Genomic DNA, 27,591 nt, shown 5'->3' with positions numbered 1-27,591 from the left:
TACATGAATATCGCAATTTATATTTGTAACCTGCAATTCCCTGATTTTACCTGCATTATGTTGTCTTATTGGAAATGTGTTGTCTTTCAAAATGTTAAAAAAAAACAAAACAGCAACAGTATTTAGAAAGTTCACCCCCGGCACAAGCACACAGAAATTAAAACACACCAACAGTGAGCTAGTCGTCTAATAGTCTAACAGTATTGCATTGTTGCATAAATAAGTACAACATTCAAATTATTTTCTCATTTTTATATTTAATTCCTGTGTCCTGTATCTGTAGGTTTACATCACAATGCAACATTTTGTTCTTGCTTCTGTTATGTGTGATGAGAAGAAGCTGGTATGTGTGGTATCTACGGTATGTAATGCTGTATAGTAGAGCATCTTTATAAGGTCTGTTACGTTTCTACATTTTTGCTCTACTCTCTTAAAAAATATATTATTGTACCTTTAGGGGTACAATGGCTTGTCACTGGGGCAGTACCCTCTATGGTATTCATTTGTACCCATTATATCATGCTTTGGAACATATATATGTACCTTTTTGGTCCTAAAAAGGTACACATAGTTACCTTGAGGTCCAGTAATGAGCCCTAAGGGGTACATTAGCGCAGATTGTGCCTTGGGGTACAGAAATAGACTCCTACTGTATCCCCATTTCTGACAGTGTAGTCACAGTATACAGTATAGCTGGACATAGCATAAGTTATGTAGCATGACTGGATCTCCATGAAACAGTGCATGCAAGAGTAATTGTGAATTGTTTGTTTCGTGTGAGATATGTGCTATTTCTCCAGTAAATACAGACTGTGTTAAGTTCTTTAAGGAATATTTGATCATTTTTATCCTATTTTGTTTCATCTGAACAGGAGGTTTTTGGGCCACTTGTTGATGGGCCTTTTTTTATTTCTTTTTTGTTCATTTCTCAGTGCAGGGAATGTGTTGACATTATTGTCCATGGTAATTGCTCACACACTACAGATGCAATAAATAGAAACTATCTTTTAAAAAAACACCCTGATGTTCCTTTAAAGTGCGTTGGATGATGTTGGGGAATCTGCTAAACGCCGTCCCTGATAATGTGGTGGTGGCAGTGGGATTGGAATGTGCTGTACATGCCCGTTGGGATGCAGCGCGATGCCATGCTGCGCCTTCACTCCCTCCACGGCCACAAATTGCTTGCAGATATTTCACACATAGTAACGTGCCGATTTGTAAACTGGGATAATTACAAACCACGCCAAGCACCGCTTCAAAGATCTTTTTGCATCACTGCCTGGCCTGTGATCAGTGCGTGTGTGTGAATTTATTTATTTATTTATTTATTTATTTTTCTGTGGTGAAGTTCTTGGTTGTTCTTTATTGTTCCTTGTGTGGTCTTAAATAATGAGCTGGTGCAAAGGTAATGAGTAGATTGATTACCGAAAGGACTTTTACAAGGTTTTGCTAGTATTTAGTTTAATACAGAAGCAAGAACACAGTCAGGAACAAAGGTTCTTAACTGGCATTTTAGGGTACAAATGCTTGAAATGAAATTCTTTCAAGGGTGCATCTTTTGTATGCTTAGTTAAAGGAATATAATTGTAGAGCGTAATTCACACACAAATAGGGACTCATGGAGCATGGAATGGAGTTTTTGATGGTGTGTTTATTGTGTGTTGTTATTACAGTCCCTACAGTGACAGTGACCCTAAAGACTGATGTAAAAGAGAACCTTCACTGGACATAGATAGTGAGATTGATATGAGAAATTGTTTGTTTTCATTTGATACCCAGATTTCCCTGTGCTGACTGACACTCAGGTATTTGGAGTTGAACTGATACTTGGATGGATTGTTTGCTCTACAAAGGAAGAGACTGTGCTGTGATAGGTGCACTGATAAGATGAAAAGTGAGACTATCATGTTAGTGCGAGTGTGGGAGAATGGATGCACCGGATGCCACTAAAACACATAAAAGATTTGATTATGTGGACTGTTGAGATGTGTGTGTGAAACATGACTGCTGCATGAGTCTGTATTCCTCAACACTAACTTTTATCGAGCCTTGTGAGTCAGATGAGTGTGTCTGTGGAGAAAGCAAAACAGACCTGCAGCAGAATGCTAGAAAAGGACATGCAGACATGTCCATTACCTGTGCCAACACACGCGCACACACACACGCGCGCGCGCATGCACACACGTACGCACGCCTGCTCCTTGGCTAACACCTTTACATAAGTGTAATCCCACACAGTTTCTTTTTCTTTCTGAGTGTGGAAGCGTGTGTGTGGACAGAAGTGTGTTTCAGTGTGACAAACTCTGAAACACAGGAGACGACCGTGCATGGTTCATGGCTCATGGCTCATGTGTTGCTCTGCTGTCTTTTTGTAGTGGAGTGTTCTCCGTGCTGGCACGCTGACATGTCTGGGCTGGCATCCCCATGCCACCATGAGCTAGCACATGACTCTTGCACACACACCCTTCTCTCAGTCTGCTGTCTCACTATTTCTGGCTTTTACTTGCAAAACAATCAGGTCTCATCCACACGTATATGGATATTTTTGAAAACAGTTTATTCGTGGAGTTCTGGTCTTAATGGATTTCTGAAAAAGCAGAGAAACTTTGACATTTTTTTTTTTAAACACTGATGTCACAGTGGCAGTGTTTTTGCGTGTGTAATAAAGTGTGCTAGAACTGTGTTTGTCATGGCTGCTGATCAGTGGTCTGTAAGTTTGTATTTAATTAAATGCTTAAAAGTTAATTTCGCTTGTGTTTTATTATTACATACAAGGACTATCGCCACCTATTGGGCTGGCATGCTCATTTTTTTATTTTGTGTGTGTTTTCTTCTTGGAGATATTTTCAAAAATGCTGTTCACCTGGACAGGATGGGGGTTTTTTTCAATGGAGGGAAAAATATCATACCTTTAAAATATCTGTGTACATGTGGACATTTTTTTTAAAGCACATTTTCATTTTTTTTTTCTGGCACAATCTCTCTCCGTGTGATTGTGGGATCAGAGAGCAAAGTTAGACTCCGTTCTCCCTGGAGGAGGTCAGGGTCACAGTCAGGGACACACAGCGAACCACTCCGTACCCAAATCAGGCCATGCAGTGATGTGGAAAAACCACAAGCAGGACAAAGATCAACCTAAGCATGTTTAAAATTCTCAGATATATATCTCGACCTGAATAAAACACATACAATAGCATTTCGGCTAGAACACATACTTGATAATGGCCATATGAAACATTATTCCAAATTTCCTTTTTGTCCAAGACTAAAATGCTTGATTTTTTACTTCAAATTTACTTGTTTGTATGGAAGGTGCATAGAATTCAGGTATCTGAAAAACAGTCAGTCTCAGGCAGGACTTGCATAAAGAGACAAAGTTCTTTAGCATTTCTCAACAGCCACCTTTCCTTCTGCTGCTGGAAACAGTGCAACTCCATCAGTCCACACTAATAAATTCACATGCAGCACAGCTTCTGTGTTGTCATTTTTAATGATGTGCTTCATAAATATGGGTGCGTACATTCTTTCTCCCAAGCCAGTGAGTTTTAGTTCTGCCAATATTTTTTACAGTAATCTCCGTAGGCCTTCCAGCAGGACAAATTTCAGTTTTGCTCCAGCAGCTTTTCCATTAACAAACCTCACCAGTCTCTTGGGTTTGGGTGGAGCGCTGATCTGTATCAAATTAGCCTCCAATGTATGTAAGGATGCAAGTTTTTAAAACCAAAATTTATTGCTCCACGCTTTGTCATTAGCTCACCCTTTTGACAAAATAGACATTATTCAGCGTTCATTTGAAACGCAGTAAATTAATGCACTGCAGTTTTATAGGCCTTACTCGGGGCACAAGTCTTTGTGTAAAAAAAACATTGTGGAAATGTGGAAAACATTTAAATTAGATTTTTTTTCTTTCATGGCGTGTTTGTCTGCTTTCTGATGAGAACCAGCCTGCGTTCAGGTTTTCTCTGCACAGAGCTTTAGTTTTGTTGTTCTTTAGTAAATGTTGCCAGAGGAAAATATAAGTTAGAGATGGAGCTTTTGATAAATGGCTTTCATGATATTAATGTGATGTGCGTCTGCATCGAGAGCATGAAGAGTGACCCGCTCTTGAAATCTTTAATCCCTCAAGGGGATACAAGGCCAAGCAGCCTTTCCAGATACAGAGTTTTTTTTTTTTTTTCCGAAGAGACAGATCCATTCCAGTGTGAGCAACTATAACACATTCAGCGTTCAGTAAATTAAAGCCATGTAATTGATTCTGATGAATTTATACTCGCATGCAATAACTTTGACCTGGACACGCAAAATTAAGCAGCTGAATAGGCCTATTTCAGGAAATTAAAAAAAAAATCAATCAAACGAGGACGCAGAGTTGCACTGGCTTAGTTATGCATTTTGATAAAGTCTGTTTGAATTTTAATACAGGATATATGAATAGTCTAGCACAACTTATGTCAAATAAACACTATATTGCTTTAATGAGATATTTAGCCTAAAGGCAAGGAATATTGAGATAAGCATATAGATTTATGATTCCCCATACTAAAACTCAGTTAATGTGCCAATAAGCCTTTTGACCACTCAGAATACGACTGAGTCCGACTCAGTTCAGCTATACAAACATAAATAGAGCTTGATATTTCTTGCACACAACTAAGGTAAACCCACAAGTGAAATGGACTAGTAGATTTTATTCAACTCTGTACATGCAGTATGAAAAGTGTCGTGGTTTTTTTTTGAGGACAAAAAAAGTGAAAATATTAAAATATTTAATAAGAAATGATATAGTACAAGCCCTGTGATGACCTGGCGACTTGTCCAGGGTGTACCCCACCTCTTGCCCGTAGTCAGCTGGGATAGGCTCCAGCTTGCCTGCGACCCTGTAGAACAGGATAAGCGGCTACAGATAATGGATGGATGGATGGATGATATAGTATAGTGCTGTAAATGGCGCCTTAATGTGCAAATTATGCTTTACAGGTTCAGCCTTTCAGATGGTGCTTTAAAAACTGTTATAAGATTTTCAGGTATACCAGACTTTCTTTAATTTCTTTAAAAGTGTTAAACTAACCTCCCCCCCATCACTACCCACTTACCCTGTATATTTTGTAAGCTGCTTGCAGAGTGAACAGTGAACAGTGAACCTTTTACAGATTTCTGGCTTTCTCGGTGTATCAGGGTTAGGCTTCTCCGTGTTCGCATAAAGAGTTAATTTGGTTCTTGGCTCAGTCCTCTGAACCGTGTTTAGGCCTCTGCACCAAGAACCAGGACAAAGCAAGCGAACAAAGCTGTTTCAGCCGCCACTAAAATAGCGCAGGTCCTCGTTAGTGGCATGTATGCTCATCTTTTACTTGTTTATTTATTTATTCATGCATTTTGAAAAAAAAAGAAGATATATAATGTGGAAATCCTATGACTAAGGAATTGTGTGGAGTATTCTTCAGCTGTAGGTTTAGGGTCATTGGATGTATTCAGGTGTGACATTTGGACACACAGTTCTATATGACTCATTGTTAAACAAATTTCAATCAGCAGTGTATCACACTCTTGATAATCCAGGTAAAGTTATGTGGCTGCTCATTCAAATGTAAAGCCAGAGTGTTTTGCATGAGCAGCCCGTGTAAAACAGGTGATAGAGATGACAAATGGCCTGTTCTTAGTTGCCCTTATTATGTCGTTTGATTTAACAGTGATTCAAAAACATTTTAGAGGTTATGCTTTTATACTTATGTGTATCTTTTATACTTCTGCCTTTTTCAAACTTATATATATGGTGTAGTTGGATCATTATCAAAATGCATTGACAAATAGTTACAATTTCTCAACTGAGACTTATTATATTATATTTTTAAATAATATAATGTCAGTAATAATATTTTATTAAATCTCATGCCTTTTTAATATTGAATGAAATAGATTGCATTCACTTCATCAATAGTACAGGTTTAAAAAAAAAGATTATTGCAGGCCTTATCTCTTTCCGTTTCTCTCTGTGCATATGGATTTTAAACATTTTATGCCAGGAAAATATATTAGCTAATGAGTTTGGCCACACGAGATTTATTTATTTTATTTTAATTTTTTTTTAATTATTATTATTTTTCAGGCTGTGAAATTACACACTTCCATTATTGAGAATTCATGCTTTGGAGCTGAACACATTTCCCCCCCCACCGGCCAAGTTGTAATTTAGCTGCATTTATTTGTAGGTGTTTGGGTGCATTTCTGGTCTTATTAATTGGAACCGGATTTTTACCAACGGCGACAAAATAACACAAATGCTCGGTCAGCGTCGGATGCCAAGCCGTGTTTCCAGCTCGTTCATTTCCATGCGGAAGCTGGCAGACACTTGCGAGATGGTGTCTTGTCTCTTTTTTAAGCATTAATATTGTAAGTGGAGGGTAAGGAAGAAAACACACACACGCACATACACACACTTGGCCTGTTTAATTGAGTTGGCAGAGGACTCGAGGTCTTCATCCTCGTCGGCCAAGCTGATGGACCAGACTTGACATTTGACGCATAGATAACAGATATGATGTTATGTGATGACAATTTAGAAACATTTTAGGATTTTATTTAATTTTCTGTAGTAACCAATGGGCCGTTCATAGATTGGAGATCGAGCTAGGTGCTGACTACTTATTTTTTCCTATTTAAAATTGAAAATTGAAAACAAAAACATGTCATTCTAGCACTAATTGAAATATAGTTATGATCACTTTGTATCTACTTATACAGTACCAGTCAAAAGTTTGGAGGTACCTTCTAATTCAATGTGTTTTCTTTATTTTTATTAATTAAAAGACACTTCATGTAATTTCTCTTTACTTAGTTGAGTGGTTCTTGACATAATTTGGATTATTACAGTTGTGGAATAGGGCTATTTACTGTATTTGTATTATTTACTATTTACTGTTTGATAATCTCAATGAAGCTGGTTAAGATAATGCCAATAGTGTGTAAAGCTGTAATCAAGGTAAATGCTGGCTACATTGAAGAATCTAAAATCTGAAACATTTTGGGGTTTTAACACTTTTTGTTTTTCCACATAACTCCATATATGTTCCACATGTTATTTCATAGTTTTGATGTCTTCAGTATTGTTCTACAATGCAGAAAACAGTCAAAATACAGAAAAATCGATGAATGAGTATCTGTGTCCAAACTCTTATCTTTTGAGTGCTACTGTATATACACAGTAAATATTCAGCTAACATTTCTTCAGGAATGAGATCTAAATCATTTTTCTCAGTGACCAGTGATCATTACACTTTTTCTCCTAGGCCAGGGATATTCAGCTATGATTTGTAAACATCTAGCTGCATAAAATTCCTTCCTTGCAAAGGTCCATATAAGCAACTAACATGACTGAATAGCAGCAACAGTTACCTTTTAATGGCTATTAATAAGATAATTCGAGGTGATAGTTTGGCTTCATAATGGTGCTTCATGTTACCATTGATGAATAGCACCATGGACTTTGAACAGACGAGATACGTCTGTTTTCATCTTGAAGCAGGGAATAAACACAAACTTCTTTCCAGTCATCCTTAAACAAGCCGTGAAGTCAGCTCTCTGATCAGAGAGGGTAAATAAAATAAAAATTCTTGAAAGTCTGAGAAATTTTTTCCATTTCTAACCTAATGTCTTCTATTGAGATTGGATAAACCACGACGGAGTTTGTGTTATCAAAGCTGACTTAATTCATGTTTAGAAAACTAGAATCATTGAACTATAGCTAGCTCAGTTCGGCTACTGTATGTTTTTTCAAGTCCTCAGTTCAGTCCAGTGACGTGCTTTGCTGGATCTGTGAACGAGGCAGAAGTGGACTGCTGTTATGAGTGACAATTTCCTCACCTTTTTTTTTTTGACAGACTTCTTGACACGAATTGCAAGCTCAAGCACAATACTGCAGCAGTGAATAGTGTGTGAGGATTGGAAGTGATAGTAGGTCAAAATAGTACGCTGTTATTTAGCGTGGACTAAAGTTACATATGGATGTAGTGTAAGTTGTTCCTGAGGTGCTTTCAGAGCATACGGTCACTTACTAGCCAGATTTTCATTGCAGTTTTGCACAAAATAGAAGCAGCATTTTTTTTAAAAATTGAACAAAACACAGTAGTGAATGGTTTGTGTTTCCCCTAAGTGATGTTATGTTATGTGATTAAAGCTGGGTTTTCATTTGTTTTTCAGAAAGGTAGTATTTCCATTTGTATTTCATGTCATGTCATGTCATGTCATGTGACTTAAATGCGAAAATTGTGTTTCCATTTCAGTTTTGCAAAATATCGCTTTATCAAATTGTCTGAAAAACCAACTGTTACAACATTTTTGTGATATTTGAGAGTTTTCTCGAAATGCGTATTTCCATTACTCGTTTTTTAGTTCGCAGTTTCAAATAGTGCATTAAACGGGTTAATGGAAACACAGCTCATGATGCAAAAAAAAACAGTAAAATATTTTTGATTAACAAAGGAAGTCTCATAACCTCCATAATCAGGCTTTATATGAATGAGATTATGTGCACTCCAGAAAAACACGATTGTCCATCTAAAGCCACAAATGCCTATTTCAGTGCACATACTGTTCACATCCAGTTAATGACTGTGTAAAGAAAGAAAGCACAACTTTATTCATCACACACTTGTGAAATTTCCTCTCTGCATTTAACCAATCTGAAGCAGTGAACACACACGAGCACACACACATACCCAGAGCAGTGGGCAGCCATGCTAACAGCGCCCGGGGAGCAGTCGGGATTTCGGCGCCTCGCTCAAGGGCACCTCACCCCAAGGCCGTCTCATATTAATCTAACCGCATGTCTTTGGACTGTGGGGGAAACCAGAGCACCCGGAGGAAACCCACGCAGACACAGGGAGAACATGCAAACTCCACACAGAAAGGCCCTCGCCGGCCGCTGGGTTCAAACCCAGAACCTTCTTGCTGTGAGGCAACCGTGCTAACCACTACACCACCATGCCGCCCACCGTGTAAGCTCTGGCTCTCCTGGAGGAAGTCATTAAAGACTGTATTTCTTACACAAAGGGCTCTGTTTGTTTTACATATGGGCTTTTCCTGCATCTGAACCAACTGACATTCATAAACAAATGCTCCTCACTTCAGGTTGTGCTTCAATTAGCATCTTAAAAAAGACCTCAAGCAGGTGCTGTTTTTGACACATTGAATCCTGTTTGAAAAAGCTCATAGTAATGAAGAGGTTTAAGGTAAATAAGAGGGATGTTTGCGTTGTGACAGGTGGATTTGTATAGCCACTATTATCACTGCACTCTTCAGCTGGTGCCGTGTATGGCCTGTTTGATTTAATGGCTATTTGCATGTGTATGATAGTCTGGCACTTCATGTCCAAGTTGTGGTTACATTCGGATCCGTAGCCAGAAAATGTCTACTGGCAGCAGCCGTAACCATCATAATATTGGAGCAGAGCCCAGTCATATAGGCTATATATTCCAGTCTCCGTTGCACATTTCTTCAATTTCAGATCACATTTATTCTCATCTCGGCTTGTGCATGTTTCCAGACTTATATAGTCAAGCCATCCGTTTATGTGCCTTTGTTTGTTCTTGCTCCCAAGTCATTCCTTTGCAACACAGTCTGTAAATTTAGGACAGGGAAGCTTATGGTTCGGGTTGTCTGTTAGACATTTGACTGAGTGTTAGATCATCTGCCATGTGTGATTTGGACCACTATGAGCAGCGGTTATTTAAAAACTACATCTTTATAGCCAAGTGAGATATTTAATGCCTGTTTGGAATATAATAAGGGTATAAAGCGAAAAAAAAGCAGTTCAAATTGGAAAATTGGTCCGATAGTCTCTGATGCGGCTGCATCGGTTTACAAGCCGAGATCTAGTTCGAAGCGAAAAGGAATATGGTTGAAATTGAATTGGCATCAGAAATTGATGCACATCACAGTTGATGAACATCACGGCACCAAATCCAAAGTCTGAAAATATATAAATTTCAACAAAAGCTTAGCAGGAAATCTTGACAAAATCACTGGTACATATGCAGAACTTAAATTTAACTGAATTGTATTGAATTGGGCATGAATCAAATCGTACCGATGCTGAATCGAATCAGTAGTGAATGGAAGTGGATCGATCTTCATATCGTATCATCTGAAAGAAGGAGATACACACCCTTAGATTGTAATGTTTGAATGGTGCCACAGTATAATTTTAGTCTGTAGTATTATTGCTCAACGTGAAAGCACTATTGCATACAGCTTCCAAAAATACCAGGCTGATGGATATGTGAGTGGGTCACATAGTTAGTGCGCCCTCCTGTCGCTGAATCTGTGCAATAAAGTTCCCTGGGTTTGGTGCTAAGATGCGTGAGAGCGGCATGTGTTTGTTTCTTAATCGGACATGCACGCATCAGTATTTGGTGAAATGGGGAGGCGTGTTGCTCTCTCATGGCTTTGTTTTGGGGTGCTAAATCCAGGAGCAGCTGCTGGCTGCTGGGTCCGTTGGGATTTTTGTGGGAGCTCTGTGCTCTCTCCCGTCACCCTGTGCCAAGGAGGCATTACGCAAGTGGCACAAAAAAGGGTTGATGGGGGGGAAGAAGAAGCTAAGTGCAGACATGACGACGGCTGCTAAGACTCGGTGAAAGTGGCAAGATCGCTATCTGAGGAGTGTATGTTGAACTTCGCCTCTGTGGCACATAGGAAGCGTTCAGATTGGCAGATTGTGCCATTGGACTGGACTACGCACTCTCGCCTGCTCCTTTCCTCCCTCCCTCTCTCTCTCTTTCTCTCTGTCTCTCTCTCTGCCCTCTTCTCTTTTTCCCTCCCTTTCAACTCCTGAAGCGAACGCATTGGCTGGGCTACAGACATCTCGTTGCCAAATAGGTGGGCCCTACTCATGTTGGCAAAGACTCAGGCAATGGTTAGGAAAAGAACACGTATAGGGCGAGAGAGAGAGAGAGAGAGAGACCGTGATCGAGTGAGAGTGTTGGAGAGAAAGAGAGGAAAAAAAAGAAGCAGCACTTGGGTTTGCCAGCGGTCGTATGAGCTCGTCCAACACTGATTCGCCTCTCTTTTTTTTCCTCCCCATATTCTGCGCTTTGCTCTTGCCAGCTCCCCCCTTCTTCTTTGCAGGAGTGTGTACGTATGTGTGAGGGATTGAGCGTATGTGTGTGTGTGTGTATGTGTGTGTGTATGTGTGTGTATGTGTGATTCTTTTTTTGTGTGTTCTGCTGGACTCAAAGATCTAAGCAAACACCACCACCAATTACGCCTTGCCAAGGATTTTTTTTTTGTCTGGCTTCTTTTTTTTTTTTTTTTAATTTTCAAACTTATGAACGGAGTGTTTATTTCGAGAGTGACTTTTCCAGTTGTTCTACTTCTTTTTTTGTGCAATAGCACCTGTGTTTTTTTCACTCCGTCATAATTTTTAAAATAAAATTTTGATTTATTTCTTCATGATTTTACTAGGAAATATTTCAGCAGCAGCGAGCTGTTTTGCGGACCTCTTGAAATTGTTTTAAAAATTGTTTTACATTTTTAATCTTCAAAACAATTTTCTCCTCCTCCATTCAGTAGCAAGTGGAGCTTCTTCCATCTTCTCCAAGTTGTTTAACTTCCGCCAAATTTTTTGGACTCTGCCAAACCAGTGGTAGCTTCGGCGGCGAGCGAGCAGTGAAGAAACCGGTGCAGGCTGATTCTTTTTTGGGTTTTTTCCCCTCCCCACTCTGAGCAGCGTGCCAAACCTATAATGAGAGTGCAACATGGTAACTACCCGGCTTTCTCTTTGTACCTCTTGCTGCATTGTGAGCTTGCTGGTCATGTGAACATGTGTGGATTTCTGCTGCATGCTTGCGGCTCAGAGAGGTTGTGATGGCAGGTGTTGAAACGGCGCAGTTGAACCGTGGGCTCATGGTGGCGAGAGTTGGCGCTGAGGGGTTGGGGCATGGTGGCCCTGGTATGCTGGCACCGTGGCGCGGTTTGAGCTTTGTCACTGAGCGCTGTATGCTGAAGGTATTATTGGGGTTGTGAATGGGGCTTCTGTTGTTGCTGGAATCAGCTCTTGTATTGGCCTGATCTGACTAATGATGGCTACCTGCACTACATAAATGAATTTTGGGAATTTTATATATAAGATCTGTGCTTGTAACATAGTTAAACTATTTTTAAACAGCGTTAAGCGTTAAATTGAATTATGATTGATATAAATTTTGCATTTTGTATGGCTGATATTTGTGTTTACTTTTATAATTGAGCTTAAATTTTATGAGCAATATTTTTGATATGTTAAATTTCAATGATGTGACTTTCAAGAATTTATATATTTTTTCCTTTAATATGACATTCAGGTGTTTCTTAACATTTTCTCCATAATGTTTTCAAACACAGCTATTTGTTTTTGTTTTTAATTTTTATTTGATTACTTTCAGAAATATAATTCAGAAAACATAAAATATGAAGATATATGCAAGCCTTTAAAAAATCTAATACAGTTAGAAAAATTTAATATGATTTGCATTTTGAATTCATTGATTTTCTGTCTTGGCATCTGTAGGATGAGTTCCATCCATTTATCGAGGCGCTGCTGCCGCATGTGCGTGCCTTTTCCTACACCTGGTTCAACCTTCAGGCACGCAAACGCAAGTACTTCAAGAAGCACGAGAAGCGCATGTCAAAGGATGAAGAGAGGGCAGTGAAGGATGAGCTGTTGGGTGAGAAACCTGAAATCAAGCAGAAGTGGGCGTCGCGTCTGCTGGCCAAGCTGCGCAAGGACATCCGGCCCGAGTTCCGTGAGGACTTTGTGCTCACAGTAACGGGCAAGAAGCCTCCATGCTGCGTACTCTCCAACCCCGACCAGAAGGGTAAAATCCGCCGCATCGACTGCCTCCGTCAAGCCGATAAGGTGTGGAGGCTCGACCTGGTCATGGTCATTCTGTTTAAGGGCAGCCCGCTGGAGAGCACGGATGGCGAGAGACTCGTCAAATCGCCCCAGTGCACCAACCACGGCCTGTGTGTCCAACCACATCACATCGGAGTCTCCGTTAAAGAGCTCGACCTCTACCTGGCCTACTTCGTCCACTCGCCAGGTCAGTGGTGTCTTTACACACATGAACACACACTTTCACACCCGCACAGACTCTTTGAGTGCCATGTAGTAAAATACACATTTGAATGACATTTTACATAAAATTTAAATGTGTATTACTCATACAGAAATTTGTTAATGCATTTAGACTTTATTCAGCGATTCAGGGATAATTTATATACGTGATTAGTTTTGGAGTGTTTATTTTTCTAGCTTGAATTTAAAATCCATCCAAACTACATTTTGGTTCATAAATTAGGTGAGTTGTTTGGATAAAATGAGGCTGCTTTTAGTGTGTGTAACTCTGTGTGTGTGTGTTTATTTGAGAATGCATTGTGGCAGAGATATAGTGCCACAGAGTGAACTCAACTTTGCACACACACACACACACACTCCACCTCGCACATTCCATGGGTGGTTGAACATTTTATCACCAGCCGTTAAATTCTAGTCAGTTTTGCATCTATTTAAATTTCTGTATTAAAATGTTTTTGTATATTCAAATGATAATTGAATTGTGTAAAGGTAAACGGTAGTAAAATGAGCTGAGCTATTTGAATTGAGTGTCCTGATTATACATGGAAGACACACGTTCTGTAAAATAGTTTTCCTGGAACATTTGGTAATGATGAAAATATCCCAGTAAAATGAATTAGCGGACAGTTCTCATTCCCACCGAGCTGATCTTATAAACATGAATGTAAAGGATGGACAGTATTTGAAGCTGCAATTTTATATGTAAGGAAATTTAAGAAAAAGTATTTAAGAATAATGAAGTGTGCAGTGTGAATTCTCGTAATCGTGCCCTTAATTAATTTATTTATTTTTTAGCTGGAAATCATGAGAACATTTGTGTTGTGTATTGATTGAACACCAGTTACGGGAGTGTTGTGTGTCTCTGCCGCCGTCCTTGCGCAGCTGAACTGAACAATAGTTTCCCGCACTGTGTGGATATTTGGGCATAATGCAGGTCTTTGGCACGGGCCGGAAAAGAGATTTCACGCCCCATGCAGAGCTCCTTTCAGCGCTCCGTCTTGCCGTGCCTTTGCGCTCTCACAATATGCCTCCTCTCAGCTTATCTCTCTTAATCGCAGGCCTTTTAACCTGTCTGACCGCTCATCGCTCCACTAGCTTTCCCTCTACGATGTCTCTATTTGCTTCTGAAGGGCCATAGAAAGGAGGTGTGAACTTCATGACCGTTTTGAATGACACGGGTTTTTTTTTTAAATGAAGATCCGTAGAGAACCCAATTTTAATTTTTTGCAGCGTGAAACTGAAATTGAGTTTCTAAAGCATTTCTAAGACTAGGATTTGAAATGATATTTCGATATTTCATAGTTAAAATTAACTATGATTCTTGTCTGATTCTTGTCTACTACTTATTATGTGTAATGCTGAATTTCAGGTGACAGAATTTTCTTTCTATCAAATCTACACCTAATTCATTAGTATGATTTGATAATTTGATTTTAATATACACTGTTTGTCCTCTTTATCTCAGTTACATCCATTGTGTTCCTGTGACACGCTGACAACTGGCATGAACAGATTTGACACGTATGAGATCATCCACAGTTTAGCATTACATAGTGGATGATTGGGAGAGTTCTGCTTGTGAATGTGTGTGTGAGTGTGTGAGAGAGAGAGAGACAGAGTGATGGATGGTGTCCTCGGTGTTAGTCATATTTGGACGTAGCTTTCTCGTAGCACTTTTACTCTTGCACAACCCTGCTAGAAACATGTGTCTCCTTGCATCCCTAATCAAGCAGGGCTGAGTACAGAGCCTGGACAGGGTGAACATGTGAAACACATGTGTGGAGGAGAGAGAGAGAGAGAGATAGAGTCAGCACCATAAAAGGAGTACAACTAGTGTTCTGTTTTCTCCCCTCCAAAGACAAAGAAACATCGACACTTATTAAAGTCCTCTCATGCATGAAATACACATTTCACAGCGAGAATAGCTGTGGAGGTGTCAGAAATATCTGTGAAGTGTTGCAGTTCTACAAGGAGACAAGTATGAGATTGTAAAAAAAAAAAAGAAGTGTAAACATCCTTGTATGGTGTGAATTTGAGAAACGATTTGCTTGTGTTTCGTAACACCTGCATTTCCTCCGCTCTTCCAGTGTGTGTAGCACAAGGCTGTAACTCAGGGAGCCACTGCTGCTCAGTCGTCTGTGTGTCGACGCTCAGACTCCAGCCAAGTGTGTTTTGTCCCTCAGACATAACACGAAACAAAGACAGAGATAAGGTCAGGGAGAGCAGTCCAGCTTTTGAGCTAGCAGAAAATCCTTGTGTTCCTTCTTGGCGGATAAACAAGACAAAGTGGCATTTTTTGGACAGCGAGCAGCACCCTGCTGCTCGAGCGCTCCGGCCCGGGCCCTGAACCAGGCCACGGCAGCTAGGACGTTCAATCTAGGATTAAATAAATAAAACGCTGTCCGCTAACGCTCACATTTTAGACTAGCTGTTTCAGACGGCCCCTGTGATTTGATTTTCCAGAAACATTAATGACTGGGTGAAGCGCTGACAGTGTTTTAGATGACATGCTTGCACCGTATTAAGCAGGGAATTTACCATCCGGAGCACAAATGCTCAGGCTTGGATCAGATTCAGATTCCGGCTCCTCTTTGTGTCTCTGTGTGTCAAAGATGAAAAAATGGAAGGATGCAGAAAGTGAAAGAGTGTTTTTTTTGAGTAGATGTGAATTTTGTAATGTGCAAATGTGTGCAATTATTGGCGATGTGCTACCAATAATTATATTAATATCATGTAGTACTATGGGATATATAATATACATCCCACTTTCAAGTCAAATGATCTGAACATCCTATATTTTATCCTATATTTTGGTGTAATTATTGTAAAATGAAAAAAAATATATCGTACCATGGAATCTGTTTACTGACTATTGAGAAATATTAGAAATGGATTAAAAAATAGGCACTTGACACAACATGTTTGTTTCACAAATGCCAACAGTGTCAGTGGTTTTTTTTGTTTTTTGTTTTGTCTAAACGCTTAACGACATTATCCTGCAAGTGCGCCTGCCTTTAATAAAACACTCATTTAGAGTCACTTTAGGACGTGATAGCGAGCAGTTAATTAATTCTACAAAGATATAGGATTCCTTATAGATACACACAAGTGACAAATTAAAAGAAAAACCAACCTAAAGCGTCTTGGTAAGGTGTTGGGCTGTCACGAGCCGCTAGAAGAGATTCAGTTCATCTAAGTACAAACTCTACATACAGTATCTACTGGAGCTGTACTGAAGTGATGAACACTGTTCTTCTAAAACATCGTTATTGAAATACAATGTAATTAAACACTGTTTTATTTTAAATTTACCTCAGAACTTTACTATACAGTTTTCTTTCTTGAAAAAAAAGAAACAAGTCCACAAAATGGATTTTTTTTTTATTTTTCCATTTGCAATTTATACATTATTTATGTTTCTTAATAATTTGTTATATATTGATAGTTATGAACATCATATGATGGCGGTAAAAACAGAGTCTTGATTAATTTGATCACATGTTGATATATAAACAATGAACCCGTGAATTAGTAAAATAAAATACAATACAGTTTATTCATTCAGTCTATCGGTCTGTTTACATTTCTTCAAATATTTCCCCTCTTTTTAACCTTCAGTGTGCTGGAGCATAGCTCTGTGAAGAAAAGCAAAGCAAAATGAGAATAAAAAGGTGTGTGAGAGGAGATGTGAAAGAAAGAGGAGAGAAAGGAGATGTTTTTCTGTCTCTCTGTCACATTCTGGTGCTCTCTCTATCATTATATCCCCTCTCTCTTTGAGTCTATCTGTCTCTCTGTCTGTATAGTGAATCTCTGTAAAGTAAATGGCTTCCCATAGCTGCACTGGACAAACACAGATATCGAGAGATTTAAAACCAGATTGGGACCTTATATGAGCAGAAGCAGAAATCAAACCAAAATACAAATTTATTTACGTCGGTGTTTTCACATAGAATCATCTGTAAATCTGGAAAAGATGTTTGGGATGATTTAACAACAGCTATGATCACGGTACCCCAAATAATGATTTTATTTAAAACAAGCCACTATGAAGTAGCAGAATAAGCAGAGAATAAAGACAGTGTGAAATGCCAAAATGGAGACAAAAGGCAGTCTGCAGAGGGAACTCAGGCTGGTGTGTTCGCCTGCCTGGCAGCCCTGTATGGAAGATGCCAGCTTTTCAAACCTCCCCAGCTCCCTCTGCCAACATCCCTCCTTCTCAGCCTTTTTCTTTATGTCGCTCTCATTTTTTTAACCTGCTTCTCCTCCTGTTCGTCCTCCGCTTTTTTCCGGAACACTTCACTCTCCTTTTCGCGGCTCTCCCTCTCACTTTGCGCAAAAAAAGTCTTATCGTTGTTTTGACACCTCTTATGAAGTGCAGACAAGGGAAAAAACAAGCCTCCAAATGCGCTGCTTTCCAATTTTCTCACTTTTCCATCCGACTGAAAGGTTGATCCATGTAGAGTTTTCTTTTTATGGATACATTTAAAATTATCATATTTTTGATGTTTGTGTTCCAAATCAAAATGGAGGCTCTAGCAGGACTCCAGACTGCTTAAGCACCAGGAGCTGAATGAAACAGAACTAGACATGTATTATTTATTATATAGATATTTATATAATATTGAGATAAATGCAAGAATCTTTTTTTTTTATCCTAGATCCATTTTTTTTTTTTTTGGCCAGAATAGTTTTTTCCCCCTTACTGATTGCATGAATCTGGTCCAAAATTAACAAGGCCTTTTCTCCATTTTTTTTAGCGTGTGTAATAGGGTCGGATAAACACACACACACTCACACACACATTGCCATGAAATATTTTATAGCAGCAGGCATTAAATAATCATTAAATAAAATGAATAAATAATGAAATAAACCCAATTCAGAGATCATTTTCACTTCCTAAAGTATATTCCAATCAGGATCGGGTGGTTTCTAATTATTCATTCTTTTTTTTTTTGGGGTGGGGGGGGGATGTTTATAGATCCAGAATATATTTAGTGCTTAATTAATTAAATTGTCATATCCTTAACGAATATTTGTCACTTCTGTTTTGAGAAACCATAAACTCTCCATGCCATTGCATTCTTTTTTCCTTGCCAACATCCTGACGTGAACAATAATTACAGATGCTGACATCACACACGTCCATAAGGTCAACTTTTTTGTGAATTCCATTAGAAAACCATCAAAGGCGTTTTTCAGTGACAGGGTACCGGTTAAATTTGTAAGAGCCTCAACATTGTGACATCATACTACTTTTTACGAACTATTACACACTATTAGAAAACTCGTAGGAACCAGTAGAAAACTGTAATGGTTTCCATGAGCACTTTTCAGCAGGACGGAACAGCTGTCAGTTGTGTGCGTATGAATGAAAGTGTTTATATTTGCTCTGACTGAATCTCAGTATATAGGTATGACTTGGGGTGTGTGTGTGTGTGTGTGTGTGTGTGTGTGTGTGTGTGTGTGTGTGTGTGTGTGAGAGAGCGAGAGCAAGAGAGAGAGAGAGAGAGAGAGAGAGAGAGAGAAAGGCAGCCAGCAGGACTGACGTGGTGGACAGGCTAATAGCAGCAGGGCGACTGAGGGGAATAATGATTGGAAAATGAGGAGCATTATTGCACTAGGGTAAACAGCACTCTGCTCTCGTGAAAAGGGCCCATTGAGTCGGCCTCAGGAGCACCCTGCCTTTCTTCTCTTCAGGGGGCTTCCTGCAGCTCCCAGAGGCGCCCTTTTGTTCCCACAGAGAGAGAGAGAGAGAGAGAGAAAGAGAGAGAGAGAGAGAGTACGAGCATGTGTGTGAGTGCGTGTGGAGATGCAGTATTTTATTGAGGTGAGGGGTCATGATTGGGTTAATGCCTTACAAGAGCCATGATTGTTTTTTATGTTGCTATTAGATCACAGCAGCAGTGACACTAAACCCTGTACACTCAGGTAATTTCTGCAGGAAAGATATAAATCAAATTCTTGCAGATTTTCTTTTCTATTCTTTTCACCACTGAAATAATTTCATTACAGTATATATTCATGAGGCCATTCACTAACTTTGCAGCTAATCATTTTGAGCAAGCGATAAAAAACGTCATGGTACTCCTCATGTCATCGACCTTTAGAACACACAGCAATAGTCGTCAATGTGTGTGTCTCTTCTTTGAGCATGTGAGTGTAACAGTTCCTGTGTGTGAGCGAGTGTGTGCGTGTTTATGAAAGCAGACGCCTCTTGTCGCTGTAGCTCAGGGACTCAGGGTGTAAACTAGGTGCTAATGCATCCTTTTGCCTGTTTTGTCAGCGTAAACATTCTAATTAATGGGAATAGAATAAGTAAATGAAGCCGCCACGTCTCCGAGCAGCTGAGCAGCTCGAGCAGAGTGCATCTGTGAAAAGAGAGAGGCCTAGAGAGAGAGGGGCAAGAGATTCTACCATTATAGCAGCCTTTTTTTCTCTACATAAACCTTACTGTGTAGGCTTTTTTATTTAGCATATGAGCAGGGTTAAAAAAACATGCTCTTATTCTGTCTCGAGAAAAGTCAAACTGTAGATTTTAATTTTCATAATTTGTTCTTTATTGTGAAATGAATTTGTACTGTACATTGTATGCTGTATGTTTGATGTATCATCTGAAGGGAAAATGCCATTTATTGTCATTTTTTTTTCATTTAATGTTTAGATTGAAATTTCTCCATGGATATTTCAAACAGAACAGTAAGAAGCTACCAAATATCATCAGTCCATACTTTCCTCTATCCTCACAAAAGCTAATATTTCCATTGTAGCCATAAACTATTTCACAGATAAAGCATCAGTTCAATTCTATTTTATTTGTTAACGCTGTTAACATTGGACATTGTCACAAAGCATCTTTACAGAAATATACATTTCCAGATATAAATGTTACATTTATCCCGAGTGAGCAAGCCAGTGGTGCCAGTGACAAACTCCAAAAGATTAGATATAAGTAGTGAATATAGCAGCTGGCAAAATAACAGCTTATTAGTATAAATACGCAGCTGATTATAGAAATTTGCGTGTGCTGATTGGTCGAGAAATTCTGATTATTTCGCATAATCAACTCGAGCGACTCAGCAAAATGGCGGCCAATTGCTTTGTCACTGAAAGTGAGGAAGAATTACAAATTTTGAAAGAAAATGCTGTTCCTAAAAGCACTAAAGATGCTATGAAGTTTGGTCTAAAACTCTTCAAAGGTAAAGTGGAATTGTGATTTATTTTATCCATTTCAAAACAAAGTATTTTAAGTGACTCGGCATAGATAAGTGACAAGTCTCTGCGCATGCTACGAGCCTACAAATCTCTCATTACATTTGCATGCCGTTTTTGAAGTTTGAAATAAATGATTTTTTGAAATTAAAATAATAATAATAATAATCGCCTGTGTATTTATACTAAAATAATTATCCACCTCAAGCTCAGTGAATATTGGTGAATAATAAGGTCGACTTTGTCTCGGTTATTATTCACTAATATTCACCTCGCATTCGGTGAATAATTGTTAATTACTGCTTTATTTAGTGTTGTCCTCTCCTTCCCTTATATTGTAGATGTTACTCGTTTCTCCTTAATAACTCCTCTTTCTGAAAATGCAGAGGATGATTAATGGATAGTAAAATAAATAAAAAAAAAATACTCTAATTGGACTCTCAATCCACTGTTTCAACATAAAACCTATTGGGAGGTAATACTTCATAAAGAACTGCTCTTAATTGAATGTGTTTCGTAAAACAAACAAACAAAAAAAAACTAAGGAGTTCTTATGTGAAAATGATATGAGGTAAAATACATACAGTGCTAGTCAAATGTTTGGACACACCTCCTAATTCAGTGTTTTTTCTTTATTAATTAAAAGACACTTCATGTCTTAAAGTAATGATGGATGTCGTTTCTCTTTACTTAGTTCAGCGGTTCTTGACATAATATGGATTACTACAGTTGTGGAATAGGGCTATTTACTATATTATTATTATTATTATTATTATTATTATTATTTACTGTTTACTGTTTGATCTCAAACACATTAAGAATGCAAGAAATTGCGCTAAGACACATCTGTTAATTGAAAAGCATTCCAGGTGACGACCTCATGAAGTTGGTTAAGATAATGCCAATAGTGTGCAAAGCGTCATCAAGGTAAACGCTGGATACGCTGGAGAACCTAAAATACAAAACATATTTTGTTTTTTTTAAACACTTTTTGTTTACCACATAATTCCATGTATGTTCCATATGTTATTTCATAGTTTTGATGTCTTCAATATTGTTCTACAATGTAGAGAATAATCAAAATAAGTTTTGGGTATTAAAAAGAGATATTGAAAAAATAAAAACCAATAGTGCATAAACCAGATATTCAGAGATGCTGTGATTGCCATACAATTAACATTATCTGCACTTCACATTAACAATCATATCCATTACGCGAAAAAGAAATTATTAAGGCAAACAAGAAACTTCTGCAGGTTTGACAGTGAAACAGTATCTACTATTTAAAGGGTAAATACGTGAGCTGAAATTTATTTTTAAATGTTGATTTGATTAATTATTAATGTCCAAATGAGTCTGTTTTAATAAACATATCAGTCAATTGACCAATAATTTAATACTTTTGACTTTAGCTGCAGTGCTACTGTATATGGTGTCAGTTCACCTTCTTTAAAACGATCATCATCTCTTAAAATGTGAAATTGTAAGTAGATCGAAGAAGTGGAAAACCATGATGCAGGAGTGTTTGGTTATTATAACATCCTGCTCACCATCGTACCTTTCTACCAGAGTAAGTCCAGAGCAAAACTAATCTGAAGTGACACGAGCTTTAGCAGGACTGACCATTTTTTGCATTTACATATTACCTCTTCCCATCTCTCACACACATACGCTCACACACATCCGAGGAGGTGCAGGGTGGCGGGTCTCCAGTGAGAGAACATCTGTGTGGCTGCTCACTGTTGAGCGCTGGGGCTCTGACGCTGTTCTCCGCCAGCAGGCCTGAGCCTCCACTCTGTCCCTCTCCACCCAGCACCACCCGCTGGCCATGCTGTGCTGTCTCACACCTACACACACACACACACACACACACACACACACACACACACACACACACACACACACACACAAATACTACTCTCTGTTAATCTGGCTTGGCCTCACACACACACACACACACACACACACACACACACACACACACACACACACACACACACACACACAAGCCAGGGCAAGGTTGTTTGGGCGGCCAGGGCAGGTGCAGTGATTAGAGGAGATTTATTGCGGATGCTTGCTCTCTTTTTGTCTAATTTTATGCAGTGGCTTTAATTACAGCGTGTTTCTCTTCATCAAGCTTACTTACTTAGACTCAGAACACACACACACACACACACACACACACACACACACACACACACACACACACACACACACACACACACACACAGTCCCTCTATCTTCCAAACCCAGATCTATCTATCTATCTATCTATCTATCTATCTATCTATCTATCTATCTATCTATCTATCTATCTATCTATCTATCTATCTTTCTTTCTTTCTTTCTTTCTTTCTTGTTATTAACTTACACTCATCATTTTTCATTTTAAAGACTTATAAATTCTGTATTTAGTTCTCTTGACCAATTCTCATTTGATAATAACGTAATTAAATGTTTTTTTTTTAACATGTTATGATACTTGTACTTTGTTTCATGCTTGACTTCTCTTCCGCTTTTAGCTGCAGGCTTCATCCCTCGAGATCTTAGAACAGCTAAATGTGCTCGCACTCCCATAAATACACTGCACTCTTTTTTCTTTTTTTTCAGTCACTCTCAGTCTGTTTTTCTCTTCAAAATCCAACATCCCCAGTGACTGCAATAATTCTAGCTCTGAGAAAGTGTGCTGCAGCTTGTATCTGTGTGTGCACGCGTGTGTACGTGTTTGTGCACATGTGCCACAGTGCAAGACTAAGCCACAACAAACGGCATCTGTGAGCATATGAAGCATATGCGAGCCAAACCACCGCAGGACCCCGTCGTCTCCCACAATACACACAGCACACTTCAATACACCTGAACCCCATTTCACACCTGATGCTGGGAGGGAGGGGTCTCCACATACACACACAGACACACACTCCCACACAGATGGGACCAGGAACGTCAGTCTAGGGCCTGAGGTTGTGATTCAATAGAGAGAGCTCTGTATTGAGTTAGTGAGTGACGCGCTGTTCAGTTTGCTCTCATCACTAGTTCCAGAACTTCACTGTTCATCTGCTGCTAATTTACATGAGGGAAATTTGTAGAATTTCAGGTAATGCAAATGTTTAGTAGTTTATGCATGCCATGTTTTTGTTCTTGTTACTCATGGTAATAGGATTGAAAATGAAAGAAATCAATAAAAATTAATATGCATAGTTATGGAAATATGACTAAATATCTTCTCATGCAGTTGGATTTGCAGTGTCTTCAGTAGCAACACTTCCAAGCAAGCAAGCCTTTATTGAATAAAATGAACAACACAGGAATAAAAAAGATGAATAATAATAATAATACACAATATAATTAAAATGTTAACCTAGCCATAAAGCAAAAATTTAAAAGTCGCTCTAAAAGCTACCACAATCCACTTCAAATGGACACTATCAGACACACAAGAATCAGTAAATGCAAGGGGATAAAAATAATCTTTTCTTAAAAACATGCACGCAGTCTGACAGCTTCATAGAAAAAACAATAGTTTTGGCACATACACCAAAAAAAAAGAAAAAAAGCGCAGTCCATCTTGGATTTCATCCTAGGGGCAGACATGATCTCCTGGTTAGAGGACCTAAGCGTCTTTGCATTAGGAGACGGACAATAGAGCTGAAATATACCCAAGGTCTTATCATGTCATGCCATACCAACAGGGATAGAGAAAAATATCAAAGTACACACTGACACCTCTTTGTGTAACACACAAATGCTCAAAAATGTTTACAAATGTTCACATTTCATGAAGTGATATTGTCTTTTTTCTCAGGGTTTGCATACAGCTGACCCGCACCATGTAATGTACTCCTGAAATAGGCATCTGTATGCAGTGTATACAGGAGCATGAGTTCCTGCTCTTCTCCTGAGGTCTGTTCAGTGTCACACCATACAGTAACAATGTGCAGGAGGTGACACAACATACATGCATATGGAGGGAATAATGCATGAAGCAGCTTTTCTTCGCTCTCTCTCTCACTCTCTCTTGCGCTCTTTCTCTCTCACTCTGGCTCTCTCTCTCTATCTCACGCTCTCTCTCACTCATTCTTCCTTTCTCGGTCTCACTCACTCTCTCTCTCTCTCTCTCTCTCTCTCTCTCTCTCACACACTCTCCCTCTCTTGCTCTCTCTCTGTTGCCTTAAGCCCATCTGCATTGTGGTTAGATTTTTAGCTGTGGTTTTGGCTCAAAAAGGACTTAAGAATCAGCATCCACCACTGATACTGTTATTATTTGCAGAATTAGAATTTATTATTGCTCAGGTCTCTGATTTGACTGTCATTTGTGTGGGTGTTGATCTGCAGTACAAATGTGAAAATGTGCTTTTTTGAACGTTTCCAAGGTTCCCCATGCATACTAAAGCTGTGCATATTAAGCAAAAATAAGATTTCCGACCCACGCCTGCATAATATTTGAATTAGCTCCTGACCATATGCAGAGTTTAATAAGATCACGCAAAACCCTCACACTAAAATGTCATGGTACAGGTTGTTGTGCAGTTTTTTTTAGCTGAAGGCTGGCCAAATTATAGGTACAGGTCTTCAAGGTGACATATTATCCCCCTTCTTTACACGCTGACACAGTTCCCAGAGGTTTTTATGAAATGTCTCTGAAATGCTTTGATCAAAATACCATAAGGATAAAACACCACCAGACCTTCTCACCCTGTCGAAACAGCCCTGTTCAAAATGGCTGATTTGAGTGCCTGTTCCTTTAAATGATAATGAGCCACTGCTCACCCCACACCACCCTTCTGCTGGCCAATCAGGTAGCACTGTCACTTGAATAATCATTCACAAAGGCAGTTCTCAAGCCATAAGTAGAGATATTCAGATGAGGGGCCGGCATAATTCTAATGAGCTCCTCTTGTGACATAGAAAGGGGAGACAAATCTGAACGGCTTGTTGAAGCACATGTTTTCTGAAATAGGCAGCTGAAAGAAACTGGTTGGGTGTCTTATTTTAGAGTTTGTAGATTGGTAGCACTCCAGATTCCCAAATGTACAGCATGTGCTGAAAAAGTGAGTTTTTCATAATATATCCCCTTTAAACCTAAAACTCTCAAGAGTTCTTTGGTTGACCATCTGTGGGAACTGTTAATGTCATGTTCGATGTAAAACCCTACAACTGAATGTTTCTCTGTCAGAAAAGGTTGTCAGAAAATATGAACTCTTTTTTTTTTTTTCAAAATTAAGGATCTTTAACTATCCAAAGAACCATTAAGAAAAACTTTTTATGACTGTAGTTTCAGGACAGAGAACACTGCACGCTAAAGTGCACACTACACACTTTAGTACCTTCTTTGTTGTATTTAAGGACTTGCTAACACTTGCTAAGGACTTCTAAACACTTGCTATGTTTCATTTTGAACCCATTTTAAATGCCCCCTTTTTCGACTCCATAAACCTATAGATTTACATTTCTTGTAACAACTTTCAGCAGAATTCAACACCACTGTGGTATAATATGTTTTTAGAGTTTTACATCTAACTAAATAAGAGGTTGAAGGGGTTAATGCCATTTTTTCTTTGTGCTGTATGATATAAAATGTACATTTTGTAAATTAAGAGCAAATTCGTGCTTAATGTAACGTGTAAACATCTCTAATCAAAAAATCAACCCACAGTAGAGGTTGTTACTTTGAACTGCTGATTTCTTAATCAAGGCAGTTATCAGGTAAACAGTTTCACTGCTATAATGTGTGAGGATGTACAGTACAGAGCCAGGTAATTTGAAATAGTTCACCCTCAGGAGACAGAAGAGAATCGTCACTGAGCCAGTGTGAGTCACACTGAGCTATAGAAGTAGTTTCTTTTTTAACAATTATTCCACAAAATCGAGTCGTATGAGCTATAAGCCATGTATGATGAGATTGAGTGAAATAACTGTTCTATTCTATCCACATTCACTGGATTTTGAGAAGCAGAGCATTTTTAATTTTGTTTTTATTTTTTGCAAGTTTGATAAAAACTTTGTACAAAACATCTGACAAAATCATTTCCTCTTAGAACGTAAACAAACCGGCGAAATGACAGTAGCAGTTTGTGAAAAATGCTACAATAATAATTCTAAAAAAATAAAAAATATACATTCTTACCATCAAATATTTGAAAAGATAAAAAAAATTATTCCATATTTTGTTGCTTTTTTTGTATTTTTGTGGGTTTTGTTTTCAAGTAGAGTTTTTATTTTGTCCTCAGTTGGTTCAGCAACATGCGCCACCATTTTCTTCTTCTTTAGGGTTTTTTTTTGGCAGTTGGCAAACCAACTTAAAGCTGCATTACAGCTGGGCTGGAGAGTGAAACAGGAGATATGGGGGGAACTATATTCTTTTAGCTATTTCTGTTTCTTTTAAATACTTGGTAACAAAGTGATATCTCTGACTTGATGCACTCTGCCATTTTGTTTTTCTCTACTCACGATATATGAGCTGATATCCTAGGAGAAGAGTAGCCAATCAGAGCTCGTGATTGCTCATATCCAGTGAATGTGGATAGAAAATAAATAAATAAATAAATAAATAAATAAATATCAGTGGCGGCTGGTAGTCTTTCAAACAGGGGAGGCCGGTCGGTTACGATATTTCCAGATTTTAAAAGAAAAAACACATCAATTTTGCCCATACTCTTGCCTCTGATCTGGCTGAATTTTGGCAGGGTCACAAACTGTGAAATAACAGGTTCTTTTGGCCCATTAGCCTACTGTCCAATATACATGATGGTGGTGTTGGGGGGGGTATATTTTAACATTTTATATTTTAAAATTGTGGCATGTGGCATGTTGTTTAAAAATTGATCATTATTGAAAGCAGCTCTTTGTCAGGAACCTCAGCAGTAACCGCAGAGTGTTCTGGAATAGGCACAAGCACTGACCTTGGGGAGCCAAACATAGAGCTGGGGGCCACACATTTCATTCAATGACACTTTCCCTATATTTTACTTATTTTGACTGAGAAATGTTTTATTGACAATTTTGATAACCCTTCACTTTTAATCCAGGTCTGTAGTGTGAAATGTTCTCGGCTGTGTTTTTGTTTAAAAATGTTTTCCAAATTGTAGCGGTGTTTAATTCATATCCAGAGAAATATATATTCCAATATAATATACTCAGCATAAACATTTTAAATAGATTCTATATTTTTGGTCCATCCATGACATATTACTAAAGTAGCCTATTTACTGTTGTTGATGTGGGTCACTTGCTGTTAGCCAATTCACTTTCTCGTACCAGGAGAGCTGAAAGGA

The 27,591-nt window shown here is 38.7% G+C and overlaps 1 protein-coding gene across 3 annotated transcripts in view; it reads left to right on the top strand.

Moving 5' to 3' along the window:
* nfixb (nuclear factor I/Xb) overlaps positions 1 to 27,591 on the top strand; it is a 172,758-nt gene that overhangs the window by 17,708 nt on the left and 127,459 nt on the right. For 2 of the 3 annotated variants that reach the window (XM_060901522.1, XM_060901524.1), the window contains exon 2: positions 12,539 to 13,070. In XM_060901522.1, the coding sequence (XP_060757505.1) occupies positions 12,539 to 13,070 (532 nt within the window). Of the gene's footprint in view, positions 1 to 11,509; positions 11,751 to 12,538; positions 13,071 to 27,591 lie in introns of those variants that run through there. The other variant, XM_060901523.1, reaches the window with a different exon arrangement.

This window comes from Neoarius graeffei, chromosome 20 (genome assembly GCF_027579695.1).
Source record: "Neoarius graeffei isolate fNeoGra1 chromosome 20, fNeoGra1.pri, whole genome shotgun sequence".
NCBI classification, from domain to species: Eukaryota; Metazoa; Chordata; class Actinopteri; order Siluriformes; family Ariidae; genus Neoarius; species Neoarius graeffei.
The sequence above is the reverse complement of the archived record's forward strand: the minus strand, read 5'-3'. Positions and strand labels throughout refer to the sequence as shown.